The sequence below is a fragment of the Cyrtonyx montezumae genome, unplaced genomic scaffold (assembly GCF_038088225.1).
Source record: "Cyrtonyx montezumae isolate F1298 unplaced genomic scaffold, pur_monq_1.0 scaffold_0, whole genome shotgun sequence".
Lineage (NCBI taxonomy): Eukaryota > Metazoa > Chordata > Aves > Galliformes > Odontophoridae > Cyrtonyx > Cyrtonyx montezumae.
This window is the reverse complement of record NW_027071824.1, coordinates 7,352,581-7,370,338: the sequence shown is the minus strand read 5'-3', so window position 1 is coordinate 7,370,338 and position 17,758 is coordinate 7,352,581. Positions and strand designations below refer to the sequence as shown.

The 17,758-nt window shown below is 36.0% G+C and overlaps 1 protein-coding gene across 1 annotated transcript in view; it reads right to left on the bottom strand.

The window, feature by feature from the left end:
- Positions 1-17,758, bottom strand: part of USH2A (usherin) — a 354,043-nt gene that overhangs the window by 41,194 nt on the left and 295,091 nt on the right. Inside the window, exons 58-60 of the mRNA XM_065744176.1 lie at positions 14,532-14,690; positions 13,237-13,399; positions 7,155-7,509 (exon numbers count right to left, since the gene is read on the bottom strand). Of these exons, the coding sequence (XP_065600248.1) occupies positions 7,155-7,509; positions 13,237-13,399; positions 14,532-14,690 (677 nt within the window). The remainder of the gene's footprint in view (positions 1-7,154; positions 7,510-13,236; positions 13,400-14,531; positions 14,691-17,758) is intronic.

Here is a 17,758-nt window from a genome sequence, read left to right as displayed (position 1 = left end):
TTATGGAATGTATGAAAACTGGATCCTGCACAAGGAGAAACCCAAGGATAAAATATGCCAGATATTTCCAAAAAGAAAAGTAATTCCTTTGTAGAAAAAATTACCTATTGATCCAGACATTCTGCTCTAATCAATTGACTTTCTCTGTAGCTGAAAGTGACTTCAGGAGCTTCACTGGCAGATGTTGCTATTTGAACGGCCTTTACGCTGCCTTTACTTATTCCCACCAGCACACAGTTCCACAGGTTCTCCTTGCAGTTCCTCAGCCAGATCAGAGAACCTGATACGTCTATTTGTGATACTGCCAACACTGGGAAGTAAGAGATTTGAACTCCAGTCTGGTATTACATGGAGTCACTGATCAAACATGGCAGTAACTGGAATGACTTTGAATCTGTCCTTAAATTACAAATAAAAAAAAAAAAGAAAAAAAAGAAAAAAGAAAATCGTTTATACCAAGAAAAACAATAAGGAACTTATGATTCCTTCTTTCTGAAGGGAAGCCTTACTTCAAAGACCAGACTCGCAAAGAAATATTAAATTATAACTGAGAGTATATGTTTGAAGCAGCAGTAAGAAGAACAGAAAATGTACGAAGAGTGTGAAATAACTATAACTTCTGAAAGAGACTATAAAGATACTGTTCTTTTCTTTTGTTGTTGTTGTTTTATTATGTTAGAAAGTACTGGCATGAAAACACATGATAACATCTACGGTTTGGACAAATCAAGGAAAATTGTTGTGAGATGTGGAATCTGCCAGCCCTGTATTACTCACAAAAATCCACTTCACTTGTCTATTTGAGTCACATTAGTCACAATCATGTGGGCTGTATGATTAGGCATGGACAAACACAATTCTATCGCTGGTCTTACTTCTGGTCTAAAATTTTTTTGAAGGACAAAGCTACCTTAACTTCACATTTCACACTAAATTAGGGAGAAAATATTGAAGAAAATAAGTAATGAAATAAACTTCTTTGCTGCAGTCTTCACTTATTAAGACCTCACAGACACCAAGTAAACCTTTCTATAATGCCCTGCAACCTAACTAACAAAGATTCCTTAATTCTTGGCAGAGCTCTCCAGGGCATAAAGTTATGTTTCTGTGGCTGCAGAAAGCATCCAGGGAGACACTGAATTGGCCTTGGTTACAGCAATGATGTTATAAATAGAAGTGGGGGGAGCTGAGACTCTCTTTCTCACTTTCTCATCCAGTTCTATTACCATAGTACTTCAAAATCACTGAAGTTGTGCAACAATCCATTTTGTCCTTTCTGCTCTAATTAGGCAATTCTACATGTCTGTCTTGATAGGTGGGGCTTACTGAAGCACTTAATCAGTTTCTGGAGGGGCATCGTAGTGCCAATCCAAATGCTTATTTAAATAGAGCTGTAGTGCCAAATCCAGCATATTCTGCAGCAGCATGGAAACAACAGAGTCTGTGAGATACAGATTGCCTCACACACTTCTTTTTTTTTATTATTTTTATTTTTAGCAGCCTTCAATGTGAAGGAGCACTTGTCCTGTATTCATCCCAAGTAAGCTTAACAGACTTCAATCTGAAGGCAGGAAACATTTTAGATTATTGGGCTATCCTAGCAAATAAAACAATTACTTCAATTGAAAGTGCCTTCCTGAAACTGCACTAATAAGGCTTTGAATCTTAAAAATTGCATTTAAATCACATGATTCATTTGCAAACCCATCACATATAGCACACACGTGGTAGGTGTGGGTCATTTCATTGGAATTAGAAAGCAAATGTCTCTATACATGAGAGGTCACCAGTTGTTGCAAGTTAAAATCTTTTCACTGTTAAGCATAATTAAAATACTCTAACAGTGGATTCAGTAATTTAAACATTGCAGTATTGTTGTAATATTTTTCTAGGCTTCAAGAGTTCACAATTGTTTGGTCCAATCAAATCGGGGAACACTGGAGAAGTTATCACCCATCAAGGTAATTACTTTCAAGTTGAAATAATTACTCCATCAATGTTAATGGTCTTTCAACTTCAATAAAGCACTCACCTGCCGATAATCACAGCTAACCTCTTGCTCTCATGCAATTCCCTCTCTATTTAGCAGGTTATATTACAGCCGTTAGAGTGGTCACTTGTCCTGAACAGCTGCTGAATTTCACTTTGATCGGCTGTGAACCATAAAAAAAATTAGTCACCTGTGTATGATTTCCCCCCTAACCCAGAAGCCCTTGCAGAGCTAAAGAGATGATCTTTTGGCTGTGCTAGGGCATTGCTGGAGCAGCCATCTTGCTTCTGGTTGTGGCTACTTTCCACTCCCTAACAACAGCATGGAGCCTAATTAACTTTTGCCCTCCACTGCCGTTTACAGCTTTCATTCTTTACTAAGTAGTATATCTTCTGAATTTATGGCATGTGCAGAGATTTCTCCATTTATCCTCCTCTTGTCACATTTCACTCAGTTTCTCAGGCATCTGAAACAGGTATGTATAATTCACCACTCCTTCTCTTTAGCGTATTTTTCTTATTGTGGTGGCTGCGCACTACATTCCTTCTGCTGTAGTGAAACCATAATGTCCAGTTCTTATGTTGCACTACTGAATAATGCTATTATTAAAGTGATACGTCCAACACTGCCAAGTTGTCAATGGTCTATAAAAGGAAACAGAAATGAAACATCATACACAGATATATTAAGGACTTCTGAATGTGATGAATAGAAAGAAACTAACAGTGGATGCAAGATTCCAGAGATCTGTAATCCTGCTTAGAAGGCTTGTGTAAATGGCAGCACTAGTCAGTTAAGATTTTTTTCTTATAATAATATATTACATCTGAAGCTTTACTGTAAGCAGTTAATATTTATTATTTTTATTCTAGTTATATTCAACGTACAAATTAGTGTCTGGTTATAAAAGCATAATAATGCAAACCAAAGTCTTATTCTCCTACCAAGGCCTCTATTATTATTGCTATTCTGCAATATGTCTGCAGATTTCCCTACCAGAGATGAAGCATCTGCCAAGAGAAGCTTGGCCAGTGTAGTTATATACGATCTCCCCACAAAATGTGAGGTAAGCCAACATATGTTCTCAACTGTTAGCATAGCTGTGTCCAAACCAAGGGCTTTGCTGGTGCAGTGATATCAGCTAAGAGACATGTTAATTTTTTACACCCCAAGCTGACATAGCTATGCCAAAAACAAAACAAAACAAGAACAAAACTTAGTAGGATAAATTTAGCCTGAGAGCTTCACACTGCAAAACACAATATGAATAGACCTATGATTCTAGGTAGGCACAGATGTAAGATTCCCTAGGAAGAAGGGCTGTAATGTTCACACCTCTCTCTTGCACCCTGTAAGAAGGCAGGCTTGACGTGCAAAAGCCTTAATTCTGCAGAACAACAGGGGTCACTGCTGAATGCAGGCAGGGTTTTTCTCTACAACCCTCACACCTAGGTGCTTTTTGCTTCCTTTTGTCCTCCAAGCACTCTGACAGCTGCATAACCTTACACTTTTTACTCATCTTCTTGGCTTGCTTGAATTCTCTTGCTCACAGTAAGCAACCAACTACATGATACAACTGTCATGGGAGGGACAGTGTTCCATACCCACAGTATACCAATACTGGAAGTCCAAACCCACCCTGTTTTTATCTCACAGCAACGTTTGATATACAACAGCTAAACAACTCTGATGCTTTGCTGCCATTTGCTGGTACTGTCTTTACAATGAAATCAGCTGTGGATCCAGTGTTCACAAGCTTAAGCCCTGTGCTCACAAGAATAAGCAGCCTGCTTTGTCAGTCTGGTCATTTTATGCAGGTTTCTGTAAATGAGAACCTAATGTCAATCTATTCATCTATAAGCACATCTGTCTGACATTAGTGTTGTCAACAAGACTCTTCTCCCTTTAGAGAGTTAAAATAAACTGGAAGACATTGTAGAAGCAGCTTGTACTGCTGTAACCAGTCTTGACTTGACTTTGTTCTGCAAATAAACCAAAATGTCAATTTAACTTGCTGTCACCTACCATCCGTCACTATACTCCTGGCCAAACAAGCCAGGGAAGTATACTTTTTAACATGTACATCAGTGACTGATGCTGCAGGGGAATCCTCATATGTGTGAGTGGTAGCAGCTTTTGCTCACAGAGTGGAGTGATCATTTTTATCTCCATAGGCAGTACTGAATTTCAAGGGGTCAGTAATAATCTTACAATACTGGACAGCTACAACGTTGACACATTAGTTCAAATACAGATTAATACACCTTCACTGGAGAAGAAATAGCTAAATCTTAGGAAAGTAGTCTGCATAAAACTGTCAAACGATTTGGATACCCAGAAGACGCTCCCCATTTGCCTTTGGAAATGGGCAGAAAAGAAGCTGCCCCATTAGAATGGTCTGCAGTGGCATTAGCACCTATATGTATCCTTCGGTACCACCAGGACTGTGTTTGGACTTGAGTCAAGCTTTACATCTTGTGGCAGGTAACCATACTACAACCGACAAGAGTGAGGGTGTGATCAGTTACCGTGATTCTAGCACTGCTTTTTTTTTTTCTGGAATAATCTAATGGGATAAAAATGGAGTCTAACAGATTAAATAAAGGACTGAACTCATTGCTTGCTTAATACTTTAAGTCTTGCTTGTAACATGGAAGCTTGTGTGAGAGAATGACTAATGGCGTATCCCACGAGGGAACTCCAATAGAGATGCTTTAGGAGATTAAATGATTTAGCCTAGTACCCCTGAAAGCTATATTTTAAAGGGACAGAAGTTTAATCATTGAAATGCTAGTTCCTTCAATAAAATTACATTTTAATTAAAGTGTCTCATTCACAAAGCTACAGTTAAGGGTATTTCAGCAATTTCATGATAAAACTCTGTTTTAAAGGGACTATAACTTTGAAAGTTGCTGTCTGGGTTTTTGCCTGTTGGGATAATTGACCTGACCTCCAAAAGGTATGTTTGATAACAGGACTGTATGCACTGTGTCAATAACTTTGATTCAAAGCTTTAGCTGTTCCGCTGCATTCAGAACAGAAGAAGAAGGATTCAGTTCTCAGCTCCTTGGTATAAATCAGCAATAACTCTACTGAGTAAATGCAATTTCAGCAGCTTAAAGTGAGTGCAGCTGATGGAAGGGCTGTGTAGAAAGATTTCTCCCTGAAGGGTAATATAATATTTTAAAAATAATAATAATGAAAAAAGGTCACAAAAACTATGAGGGCTGATCCAAAAGTAATACCTCGTATTTTATCAAATAGTCTTGTTGTGTTCTTTGTCTCTGTGGTAGTTTCTATGGAAATAAGTAGAAGGCATTACTTTCAGAGTGACCATAAATATCTGATAAAATTCATGACAAAAGATAGTCCAAAAAACTTGCTAGTCTGCTCCAACACAACTCTAGTAGAGTAGCTATATGTATGCGGCCAGAAGGTAATTTTGATTCAGGATAGCATTTGGGGAAAGAAAAAGATTTTGGAGCTTGGAAAATACTAATTCAGTAAATAACAGCTTGCTAATTTAAAAGACCTTTAACCAATGCTGTTAAAGAAACAGTCTGTGGCAGCACTATTTATAGGGTTGTTTTGGTAGGTTTTGTTACCCACAGTACAACCATCTTGGACATTTCCTGTTGTTGTTGGCATGGTTAGAAGACATTGCAATGCATGACTGGCCAAGTCAATTCCGATGCTCAATAACACGATCTATGATGCTGAAGTAGAGTGTTAGGAGAAGCCCTACCATTCTGCTGTCTTTAAAACTGTAGGTGTTTCATCACAGTTAGGATTGTAATTATTATTGAAAAATTGAAAAATTATTATTGAAAAATTCAATTAATATTGAAAAATACAATAATCCTACTGAAATTCGAAAATTTTAGAATTCCAATCTTCCTTTTAAAGGTACCACACTATATAATGGAGATGCAAGTTCAGGATTTAGAAGCACAAAAGACATATTCCTAGCATTCTCTACAGGATCTGTCTTCTTTTTCAGAAGAACATATTACAAACATAATACATTTGGGCTTCCAAGAGCACTTGAGATTCCTGAACTGGAACTTTCTCCCATATTTCCTTGTCAAGGTTTGTCTAAGGTTGTTACTTCAAGGTTACTACTGGGTATTCCAGAGATTGTAATTTATGGTCCTACATGATTGTCAAACAGAACACTAATTAATTGCTTAATTAAAAGTTTAGTGGCTTTTCATCATTATCCAGTAAGAACATGGACTGTGAATTTAATTTAGGCAAAATTTCTAGGTTTATGGAATTTAAGTGGCATGTCTGTGGAAACCCAAAATCACCTTAAGAAAACCACCTTAAGCATTTCTAAAACCTTATTTTCAGGAGGCTGCCAAATACAGCAGTTATCTTAATATAAAGCAGTACAATTCTATCACCTGTCTAGATGCTGTCTTTCTGTAGGAAAACTGGGATGTCTTATATAGATAGGAGTTGTAGCGGTAACTGCACAAAACACAACCACTTCCTTCACAAATTTACATAATATTGTCATACCTTCTCCTGAGTGTATCCCTCTGCATACTGAATAGAGAAGTAATACAGTCATGTTTGCAAAGTCCCTTTAAGGGAAAGATATCTTAGCAGTGAAGAAGTAACACTTTATTTTAAGCAAGAGTAATGAAATTAATAGTATATCTACTTTCATTGCTGATGAATTAAGAGAGGAATCTTCATGAAAGCGTGTATGAGCAAATGCTTTGTATATATGAACAATTTAATTAATAATGAATTCATTCAGTTTATGATTCCAACTGAATTAAAAAAACAAAACAAAACAAAACCTAGCATTACACACAAGGAGGGCTTGTTTTTGTTCTTTGTGTAGATCTTCTGAAACTATTTTGACAATCAGACAAAAATCTCAAGACAGTATTTTCAGAGTAAGGTAAAGTTAGATGCATGTCCTCCAGGCATGAGCTACACATTTTTTTGAACTGACTTAAATCTACTAAAGATTAGATATTAATATGAAATGTTTCAGTCTTCTCTGGACTAATCCCAAAATTTTAAGCAACAAACTACTAGCAATTGGGAAACCCCCTTTCCAAATCCATGTAAAATGTGATTTTAAAATACCACAGAGATCAAAACAGCATAAAAACAACCCAAACGTTTTTTTTTGGCCAGTTCTTACCGTCACAGTTAGTGCTGTAACAGCCGGTACGCTGAATGTTGGATCACTGCTCTTTTCTTGATGGACGACTCGATACAGAGTTATAACACCATTGGGAAATGCAGGCTGGGTCCAATTCAACCACACTGAGTATGCACTTGTTGCTTGTGCCCAAGGGGCTGCCATGCCCCATGGGGAGGCCTCGAGAGTTTGGGTTGAAGCCCACAGGCTGTCCACTGACCCCACAGCATTTTGAGCTCTGACACGATACTCATAGAGAGTAAATGGCTGTAGAGCATCGGATGCATCAATAAATTCCAAAGCTCCCTCAGTCCAGATGAACAAAAGCAGGTCTTTCTGACTGCCAACAGGACGTCTGAAATGAAACCAAGACAATTCATTTAAAATTGAAGGTAACTTTTAACAGTCACATGGTGGTGGATACTGAAGTTCAAAGTTCAGTCTGCAGCTCACAAAAGTACAGAACATATTTTGATCCATAATACACATGTAAGGAACTTACCCATCTCTCTGTCTAAAAGTATTTCTTTGAACCCACGTTAGGTGCTGAGTAGTGAAAAAAGATTTTTGAAGCAATTATTTAATCATTATTCTCCTTCATTGAGAAGAATACTACAGAACACTTCAAACAGGTGTGTTGTCATGCTCCATGGCATCAGATTTGCAATATCTGATGGCACACTGTTCTTTCAGGACAATACATCACATACAAGAATTTAGAAAATTTTAGAACATGAAATTTGGAATCTATTTTAGTTGAAGAGTAAGGACTTGAATTACAATATGGGTACAATTTTTCATTTATCAAAATCAAAGTACTACTAGAGGTAAGCACCTCAGGCTTCTCACTTATGGAAAACTAAGCCTAAATTATTATAGCAAAGTGTTACCTAGTGAATAAGAGATAAATATTCTAACATGGCCTCAAAACCAAAGTTGATCACTTTACTTCTAGTTTGTTCACAATAAACATCCAATTTACTCTTGCAAATGGAATAAGCAATCCCTTGTGCATAAACAACTCAGCAGAATTTGCAGCCTTATCACAAAAACTCATTAAAATATCACAAAGAGTTCTTTTTGTAATAAACAGTATTTTTTACTTTTTGTTTAATAAATACAAACTTATTCAAAAACAGAAAGTAAGATATATGAAGACAATTAACTGTATGGGCTTTTGGCAATGGATTTTTATTTCTTTTACTTACCTTTTCTTTAATCATATATATACATGTATACATACATATATTTGTACATATAACACCCATTCCTACAACATGTCTGGGTGTGTTGAACCTGGAGGTATTCTGGCTATCAGAGATGATTACAGATGAGCCTCATCCCTTCGCTAATACATAATTTACAACAGATGTAAAAAGAAAAGCACACATCTTCAAAACAGAGTTATCAAATCAATTCTCTCACTTGGCATAAAAATGTTTGTGTGAAATTAAGTTGGTTACATTTAAACACTGTGATAAATCTCAGTGACGGCTGTGCTGTACTGCACATGAATTTAAGTATTTTTCTTACTCTTCATGAGAACCTTGGCCTTTGCAAAACCTAAAAGCACTTTCACCCTTCTTGCAAAAAAAAAAAATAAAAAAGAAAAAAGAAAAGAAAATTACATTATCTGTCACATTTATTGCAAATACAGCAAATTTGCAGAAGTAAAATTGGTTTGTCTGTCTATCAGGTGTCATCATCACTACATGCACATGGAAACTGAAGAATATTATTTTGGCAAGAGAAAACCTGCATTTTGCAGAACTGTTGGTTTTTATCTTTCTAGGGCAATTTTAGGTGCTACTTGAAAAATACGAAATGCAACAATTTTTAAAAATGGATAATCTTAGCAGCTTTGTAATACATATCCTCATACACAAATGCAAATATGAAAAATGTCAAGAATCCATATGCGTACATGGTAGTTTATTCATTCTTGTGTGCACGCATATATATGGCGTACAAAAGAGCATTGTTTTCTGACATGAAACAAGATAAATTTGGCCTAATTCTGAGATAAGTAGGCTGTATGGGCACTGTGTAGATTGTTTACCTCAGAACAGGAGTTTTAAGGTAAGTGAAAGATGCAAATTATAACATGTGTTGATACTAAGAATTGTCAGAGGTCATTGAAGAATGGCAGGTAGAACAGACCAGAAAGATTCCCTAGCAATTCTCTCTTGTGACACAATGACATAGAGTGGGGGTATAAAATTTCTTTTGGAGCAAAAATTACATCAGATATTTTTAGTACAAGCCCAGTGCAGAACTATCCCTTGGATCTTGCTCACTGACTTAATACAAGACACAGTTCTGAATGCTGAATCACTACTATGCCTTTTCCCACACCTAAATATATAGTCTTCTCCCTTTGCACTCAAAAAATGTGCCTAAAATCTCTGTCAATAATAGAGAGTATGTTATAGTGCAATAAAATTGCATTTAATATCTGCCTTGTCTGGCCAAGCACTGTGGCACTTAAATGAATACATAGATTTATGTTTTATAAATTTTACAAAGTCTGTAATAAACAGTTTTTCACATCAGAAGATCAAATTTGCCACCAACTGTAATCTCATCCACAAGCAAATCTGTACAACGTAGTCTGGCTAAGTATTTAGATCTTATTACTGTTGAATATTTAATGAATGAAACTTATGGTTAGGTAAATGGTTCCATCTGTGGTGCTAAAAACCAGAATATCTTCATGTATGAATAAACTTTGAACAGAAGTGGTTGAACAGTCTGTAATCATTTCAATCGTCTTAAGATTTAAGATTCAACTGCTCATTTAACTGGAAGTGTTTCCTACGTACAATGAGCTGCAAAGGAGAATAACATTTCAAAGAGCTGGAAGCTGTCTCTTAATCTGCATAGTCTGATTCTCTGCTTACATTCGTTTTTAAGATGCTCAGACACAGTTATTTTTTATAAGGGCAAATTCTCCCTGCCCCACAACCAATTGGAGCAAGATGACATGAAGAGGAAAACATAATCTTCTTTGTGACAGATGTCTAATAGAGCTATATGCAGAGGGCTGCACTGCTAACTGCAACTCTGACTCCTCAGCTTCCTTATGTAGAAGGGATACTCTGTGAGACCCTGAGGATAATCCAGAATTCTTACCCACATATTTATCTGTCACTGTGCAACAAACATACACGTTCTTGTGGTGCCTGTTGGCCCTGGGGTAAAACACTCATTTTGGGGAGAAATAATTCAACATCAACTATAATCTCCCCTCTACAATTTCATTTCCAACTAAACAAAGAAGCCTTACTTGCTACTTGGTTATGACAAGTCTTTACTAATGTAGTTCATATATTTTTATATTTTTCTTTCTTTTTCTATTTATACTTGATAGTATAAAAAAATCAACAAAAGAGAACAGATTACTGCACGTAACACACTAGCTTAAATTAGGTATTATGCAAATTACAGGTATGAATAAAACCCTTCAGTAGTCCATATATCCACTGCTATATTCACTCATAAGGATTAGATCTGCATGCCTTGGAAGTTGTCTCTGGTGTAGTTCATGTTTAAGAGTATAAGTGTAGGCAGTGAATTATCGTATACAATCAGCTTAGATGCCTCTACACTGCAAGTCAGAGCAGTCAACAGCCATGGAGTCATCTCCTGTGTCTAAAATTGCCTGTTGTTTTCTCTGCGTCAGAATTGCTCAGCTAATGAGAGCTAGATTTCAGACTCACACACTTGTACTTATAACATAATCTTGCAGATAGTGATGCTGAGACTTAAGCACACAAAAAAAGCAGAAACTCCTGTAAGCCAGATACAAACACAATTCCTTATAATTTTACAGGCAATACTGACTCACATCATACATCCTACATGACATGTGCTGGTGGTCAACAGAGAGCAGTTCCATTAGCTGATGTTACCTGTACCTTATTAAAAGAAGAAATATGTCATTTATTTCCATAATACTACTTTTTCCAGAGCACAAGGATGTTATGTATTGATGAATGGGAAGAGGAGTAGAATGGGTGATTGTCTCATGGATCACATCTTATATCATTCCCAGTCTCTTCTAAGTCATGGTACCTGCTGGAAAACTTTAAAAGCCTCAGATCTGTGTTTAAGACTACTACATGAATCAAAAATAAAATGTCAGCGTCTCTGTTATCTTAGACTAACATTTTAATTTTCAGTTTCTATCAAAATGGCTGCAAATCCACCAGTGCTTTTATAATTCCAAGAGCAAGCTTGAGTCCTGTCATTTTAATGCAAAGATCGGCACACACACACACTAACTCCCCAAACATTCCAGGTTTAATGAATTTATTTCAGTGGGGATGCAGTAAGAAAAAGGTACATGATGAAGAAGAAAATACATGCCATAACTTCCCATGGAAATACTGCAGCCTGGCTGCTATAACAATGTAAGGCTATGTGTGGCTACAAAATGAAAAAGAACTATGTGCTTACATCCCATTTCTGATTTTTTTGCAGCTATCTGAGAAAGATTTGATATTGTTGTTGTCTAAGCACATTTAAACTTCAGCTGAAATAACTGCCAAGTGATTCATGCCTATGTAGGTGAATATAACGATTGTATCTGGAGCCCCAGTGCGCCATTTTCATTTCACTTTAAATAAAAAACAAAATGTATCTATGTCAGTCAGTGCCCTTCTGCTGTACTCAGAGGTATCAAACAGGCTACAATTATGATTGTGAAGTGATTGTGTCACATTGCAGGAAGGTTTATTGCTTTTGAGTCTGCTAGGCAGTAACACATTCTGTTTCATATTACTCTTTATATCATTGTTTGGCTGTGACTAGAATAATCAAATGCCATCAAATGCTGTCAAATTCAATTTACAGTATTTTTCATTGAAGCAGGCTTTCTGCATTATATTTCCTGTTTTCCCGTTCTATGGCTGCCATGGAATAGCAGCAGTAATCATCGGCTTTATTTACAAAACCAACAGAGTGAGGACATGTCTTAGGCTATAACACACACTTTATTTCTCTTTTTACAGGAGAGAGACTTGGTATTTTTTGGTCAGACAATTAAAAAAATAATAGCAAACAAGAAGGTATTTCAAGAGAACAGGAATTTTTAGAGACTTCTAATGTACTAAATATGAAAGTGAATTTATATTAATTAGCACTGCTGAATCAATAAGGTAATTTGGTTCTCTGTCTTCTCAGTTGGAGCTCTAATATAATAAAACATCACAAACTCTGTGTGGGAAGCCAGGTTTAGCCCAGCATGCGTTTACCACACATATTTGTAGTTGGAAAAAATCAGGAACTTGAGAGTTTTAATCTTTCTCCAACACATGGCTTGAGTTTTGTGTCCTCTTGCTTTCTAAAGCTATTCTAGAAGGATCTCTTCAGGAAGATTTTAAAGGATCGATGAAGACAGTGCTCTGCTATTTTGATACTTCCCTAAACACAAGTATCTATGTAGAAAAATCTTCACACAGAGCTTGTGAAGTCCCCTCAAAGGGAATGGTAATGTATGTCAGTCACTCAGACACTGAGTATGAACTATCAATGAACATAAAGAGCTGTAATTTAACTGGAAGATTTTATAGAATGGAACTGCACTATAACCACACTCTAGATTACTTACTCACTTAACAACAGGAACATAGTTCCTCTTAGAAAACTGTTTTGTGTTAGAGATCCAAATACCATTTTTGGATTTGAAAATTTCAAGAATAGTGAATTATTCCCTGTTTCCACTCCTCATTTCTCAATTGCCTATCAGAGGACTGAAGAATGTATCTAGTGGTGTAAGTAAACGTAATAGGAGCGCCTATATTACAGTTTTTGTCTCTCCTTTCAAGTTTGTGAAAATGCATGTTCTCCTGCTTTTTTTTGTTTTTTTTTTTAACTTGAAGATTTGGAATATGATTCTTCTTTCAGTTCTTATTCTCTACTTTTCCATCCATACATAACATTTGAAAGGAAAGAAACACAAACGCAGCATTAGACAAACTTTACCATATACTTCCACATTTTTTCACCTCCTCTCATATGAAAGAATATAGAAACTAACAGTTCAGTATGGCTATAGAGTCTGAGGTGATAAAGCATTTACCTGTGAATGAAGTAGTTGGTAATGATGCCATTTGGTTTCTTAGGTGGCTCCCATTTCACTTCTATGAGAGCAGATCCCTTTGCTTTCACGGTAGGTGGGTTCAATTCTATAGGAGATGCTTCAGCAGTTCTTGTGTATGTGCGACCACCCACTCCACATCCACCTACAAACCCAGAAGTTTGCTTAGAGATGAGAGTTTCTTCCTCAACCAAAACAAGTCATTTTAAAAATTGAAAATACAAGAAAATAAACATGTTATCCAAATAGACTCTATAGAGGGCTAGATTTATATGATGAAGACAGTAAATCATCCAAGAAAGCAAAAACCAAGACAACACTTTATGAGACATAATAAAATAATAAATAAAATTTATTTAAATAATCACTGTTTGGAACTTCATTTCTGTGTTAAATTATCTAAATGTTCTTTCAAACACTGTCTAATCATGACTGTTATTCTGCCCCCACAAAACTCTTTGGGGTCTCCAAATGGTCTTTATAATGTGCAACAACGTCCCCAGGCCAATAACATAATCATCAGTGCAAGAAGCTTAAAATAATGAAAATTTTGGAGAGAAATTTAAGGAGGAGCCAACTGGGATTTCACTACCATATTAGGATAGCACTGACAGAATCCCCTTTTTTTTTTCCATTAGCATCAATTTTTCTTTGAGATGTAGTTGAGGACTGAGCATTTCTAAAGTAGGCTACCAGAAATACAGTAAAAGGAGATTAATCTCAAGTCAAAATGCTCCTGATGAAAAGCTGCCTCATTTCACCTAATTTCATTAATACTTGTTTAAGTATGTGCAACTTCATCAGTGAATTTCTCCTGACTTTCCCCAATACAGGTGTGAAGATAACTGGTTGTAAGGAATCGGTGTAGAAAGACTTCAGTAGGATTTTGAAAATTTCTTCTAAGTTTAAGAAATTTTGTAATCTTTACGCTCTTCCATAGCATCTTTATGATTATGATATCTTCCATTACAACAGCTACATAACCCGTTTTGTTCTATGTGCACATTTTCAAACACCGTTAAGCTATATGTGAAGAGTTTGTAATAAAATGGCACATACTAGCTAAAACTCATTTTTTAAATCTCCATGTAAATTATTCATGATATAACATGGAGAAATATTTAATGCTTCATTCAGTGCTAGGCTTTCTTTTTACTAGGTAAACATTTCACTCTGATGTAGAAAGAAGATTTTATCTGTTCTGCTGAGCTGAATCTATCTGGCAAATCTCCATTTCCTTCCAGCCACAGAGGTGAGTCTTTTAAAAAACCTCTTACCATTCTGGCATGCTTGTATTCTTATCTCGTACAGGGTGAAGGGATCTAGGCCACCCACAAAAGCAAAATGTGCCCGACCTGCTGGCTTCACTAGCAGAGTGGGACTGCTTGCATTTAGTAAAACGTTGTATTCCAAAGGCGTATCGACAGTGAATATTCCTGTTGTGAAACAGAAGAACCAGTGATTATCTGAAATGCTAACACCAGTGTAAGACAACTTCAAAGAGGCATTCATCATATGCAATTTTAAAAGCAAGCCCCTCTGGAGGTTTTGTCTACTGCCTCTTTTGGAAACTAAAACCATTTAAATATAAGCCGAAAAAGATCCACCTGCAGATCACAACTGGAGGATACACATTACAATCCTTAGTTAAAAATCAAAATTCACTTCAGTCAATGCAAGCATTGCAATTGCTACTTTGAGGAAGAGGAGTGACCTTATAATTGAGAATCAGGCTGCTTTTATTTCTTTATTTTGGAGGGCTAACAGCTACTAAGCACCACTTTAGGAGTACAGAGTGATATGATCAAAGAAGTGAATTGCCACCATTTAGCAAATTATCCCTTGTTAGCCCAGCAGCAGTACCTCAGTGTAGGTGCTTAGCTTTCTCTACTAGAAAAGCACAATACACTAGTTTAACTCAAGAAACATGTCATTTCAGCTGGTATAAAACAAACTGTCAATTTCTAGTTTTTGTTGAAGGAAAATGAAACTGATTTTTACTCTTGTTTGAATTCAAACATTTCTTCCCCTCTATTCATCTTCCCATGCTGTCAATTACTTGTTTTCCAGTTTGGCTGAGAAGCTGAAAAATCTATTACTCCAAGAGAACAAGCTAAGCCATTTGCCATCCATTCAGAATGACTGGCAGAGGTTCCTGGATATCCTCTCGCTTCCTCCTGCATGGCTTTCCAAAGATTTTTTGTTTGTTTCTTTGTTTTTTACCTTAGACCACAATTCTTTCTCTCCGCCTTGTCCAGACCTTGAGAATCTTTCTGTAAGGCTGGAACAGAAGCTCATTCCTTCTTCTAGTTGTGGCTTTGGTGCTTTTCTGATAAACTATCTGAGTTCATACTATTACTCTGAAGCTATTAAGAGATTTTTTAATTTCTTTTTTTGTGTGGTGAATATGCACATTGGAAAAACAAACTACAAGAAACTGGGGAGATTTCAAAGTTCGGGATGGTGCTATAAACAGCTGATACACTTTGGAAGATCAGAAAAAATATTTGAAATGCCAAGTTTTCACAATTATCAGAAGAAAAAGGGGCCAAACATCCCGCCAAATTATCAATATGCTGCCTCACTAGATGCTAGACAAAGGAAATGCTGTTACCCTAAAAAGCTGAAAAAGTAGTCCTGAGGTGGAGGCACAGTTTCAAGCTTATTCAACTGATCAGTTCACAGGAATAAAGAAGATATTAATACTAGTCACTGAAGAAGAGGTGAAAGGAGAACAAGCCAGAAAGTCAAAAAAATACAAAAAATTTTCTTTTTCAATGTAAATGTTTCAAGGAAAAATAATTAAGAAAGGAATAAAAAATACAATTTTTAAATTGCATAGGGTACTACAAAGGAAAGCTGAGAGGTGATCTTAAAATTTAACATGGCTTCTACAAAAAAGAAAAGAATTTTTTTGGTAGGGTAAACTCATCCGTCTTCTCCAGTCCTTATGACAGACCAGATTTTTCATAAGAAGCTTCCACTAACTTATGAATGTGACACATAGTTAACTTCTGCACATCTAACAACTGCATTTATTCTAGGCAAAAAAAAAAAAAAAATGCCAGAAAACTTATAGATTTCCCAAGGAAGATTAAATATAAGCAACTACAACTGAATCCAGTTACCAACATGCAGCAAAGGATGCCTAGTTCAAAATATCTGACTCACTCATGTCCAGCATTCAGTCTATATCCAGCAGAAATGTTAAAAAAATCTCATATGTTAAACTTCTCCTAAATTTTGCAAATATATTAAGAATTCTACTACTAATAAACATGCCCAGCAGGAAAAAAAATTGTCAGGGAGCAAGCAGGAAATTGCAAATAAAACTACAAATTTGTCCTGAAAAAATAAAATATTCACTGGAAATCTTTCCACAGTTTGATGAAATTCAGTGAATACTAAGATCAGAGGATCACTTCATGTCTGAAATAAATAAATAAATAAATACACTCCTACAACAAAGAAGTACGTCAAAAAACCTTGTACATTCCAGCTTAGCCTTTAGCATCTGCAGCCAGTCTGTTGCTACTACGTGTGCTCTGATGACTGAAGGAAACAAAATGTGCATATTCGTTAAAGTCAGATGGGAAACCACATGACTTGGTTCATTCCAGACTTCATAAATTTATGTCAGAACAAAAGGAACCATAAAAGCACAAGTGAACCAATTTACCCTAAGTGCAAATGGCAGTTTTGTTATTTGGTGTCAAAGTTAGCATGAGCACAATGACAACCTGCCATAACACATTTTCATGTTCACTAAAGAACAAGAATTTACTTGGTTAATATTCCCAGCAATGCTCTTCTTCATAATTTACAACAACTAGATGCTGATAGGTTATTTAACATTTATGAAGTTAAGATGTAATCAGAAAAACCCTGATTATCTTTACAAATAAAAAAGTTAAATTATTCCACTTTTTTTCTCTCCGACTTCATTTCATAGCAGGTGCACACTCTGCAATGGGACAAGTCAATCAAACTAAACGTTTTTTTCTTTTTTTGTAGCCATATTTGGGCAATGTGTAATGTACAGCTCTGTGCAAAAACTCTGTAAATTTGTGTTGACTTCTAAACTAGGGTAGCTTATAAAACCCGCAGCACAAAATCCTTAAAACTGAGGAAAGTTAATTTTCTCTTTTACAGACTGATCACTAAAAATCTCTTTGAAGTCAGTTTATGACAAACTGTTGAATATGATGTGAAAGCCGTCACAACTTAAGGAAAATAGACAAATAGTTTCAGTTATAGTAAACAAATACGAAAATAAGGATATAGTATCTTTTATGTAAAAAAAAAGTGAAAGGTTAATGACTAAATTAATGTGTTAATATTTAATCTCACACAATAAAAAATATATTTGGTTTTCTGAGATTAAGTACTAAAATTAAGGTTTACGTATCCAGGTATCTCATTCTGGTTCTATCAAGTGTTCTCAGCAAGACTCTGAAGGCAGTAACAATGGAGTTGCTGATTACCTTCAAGATGCAAAACTACA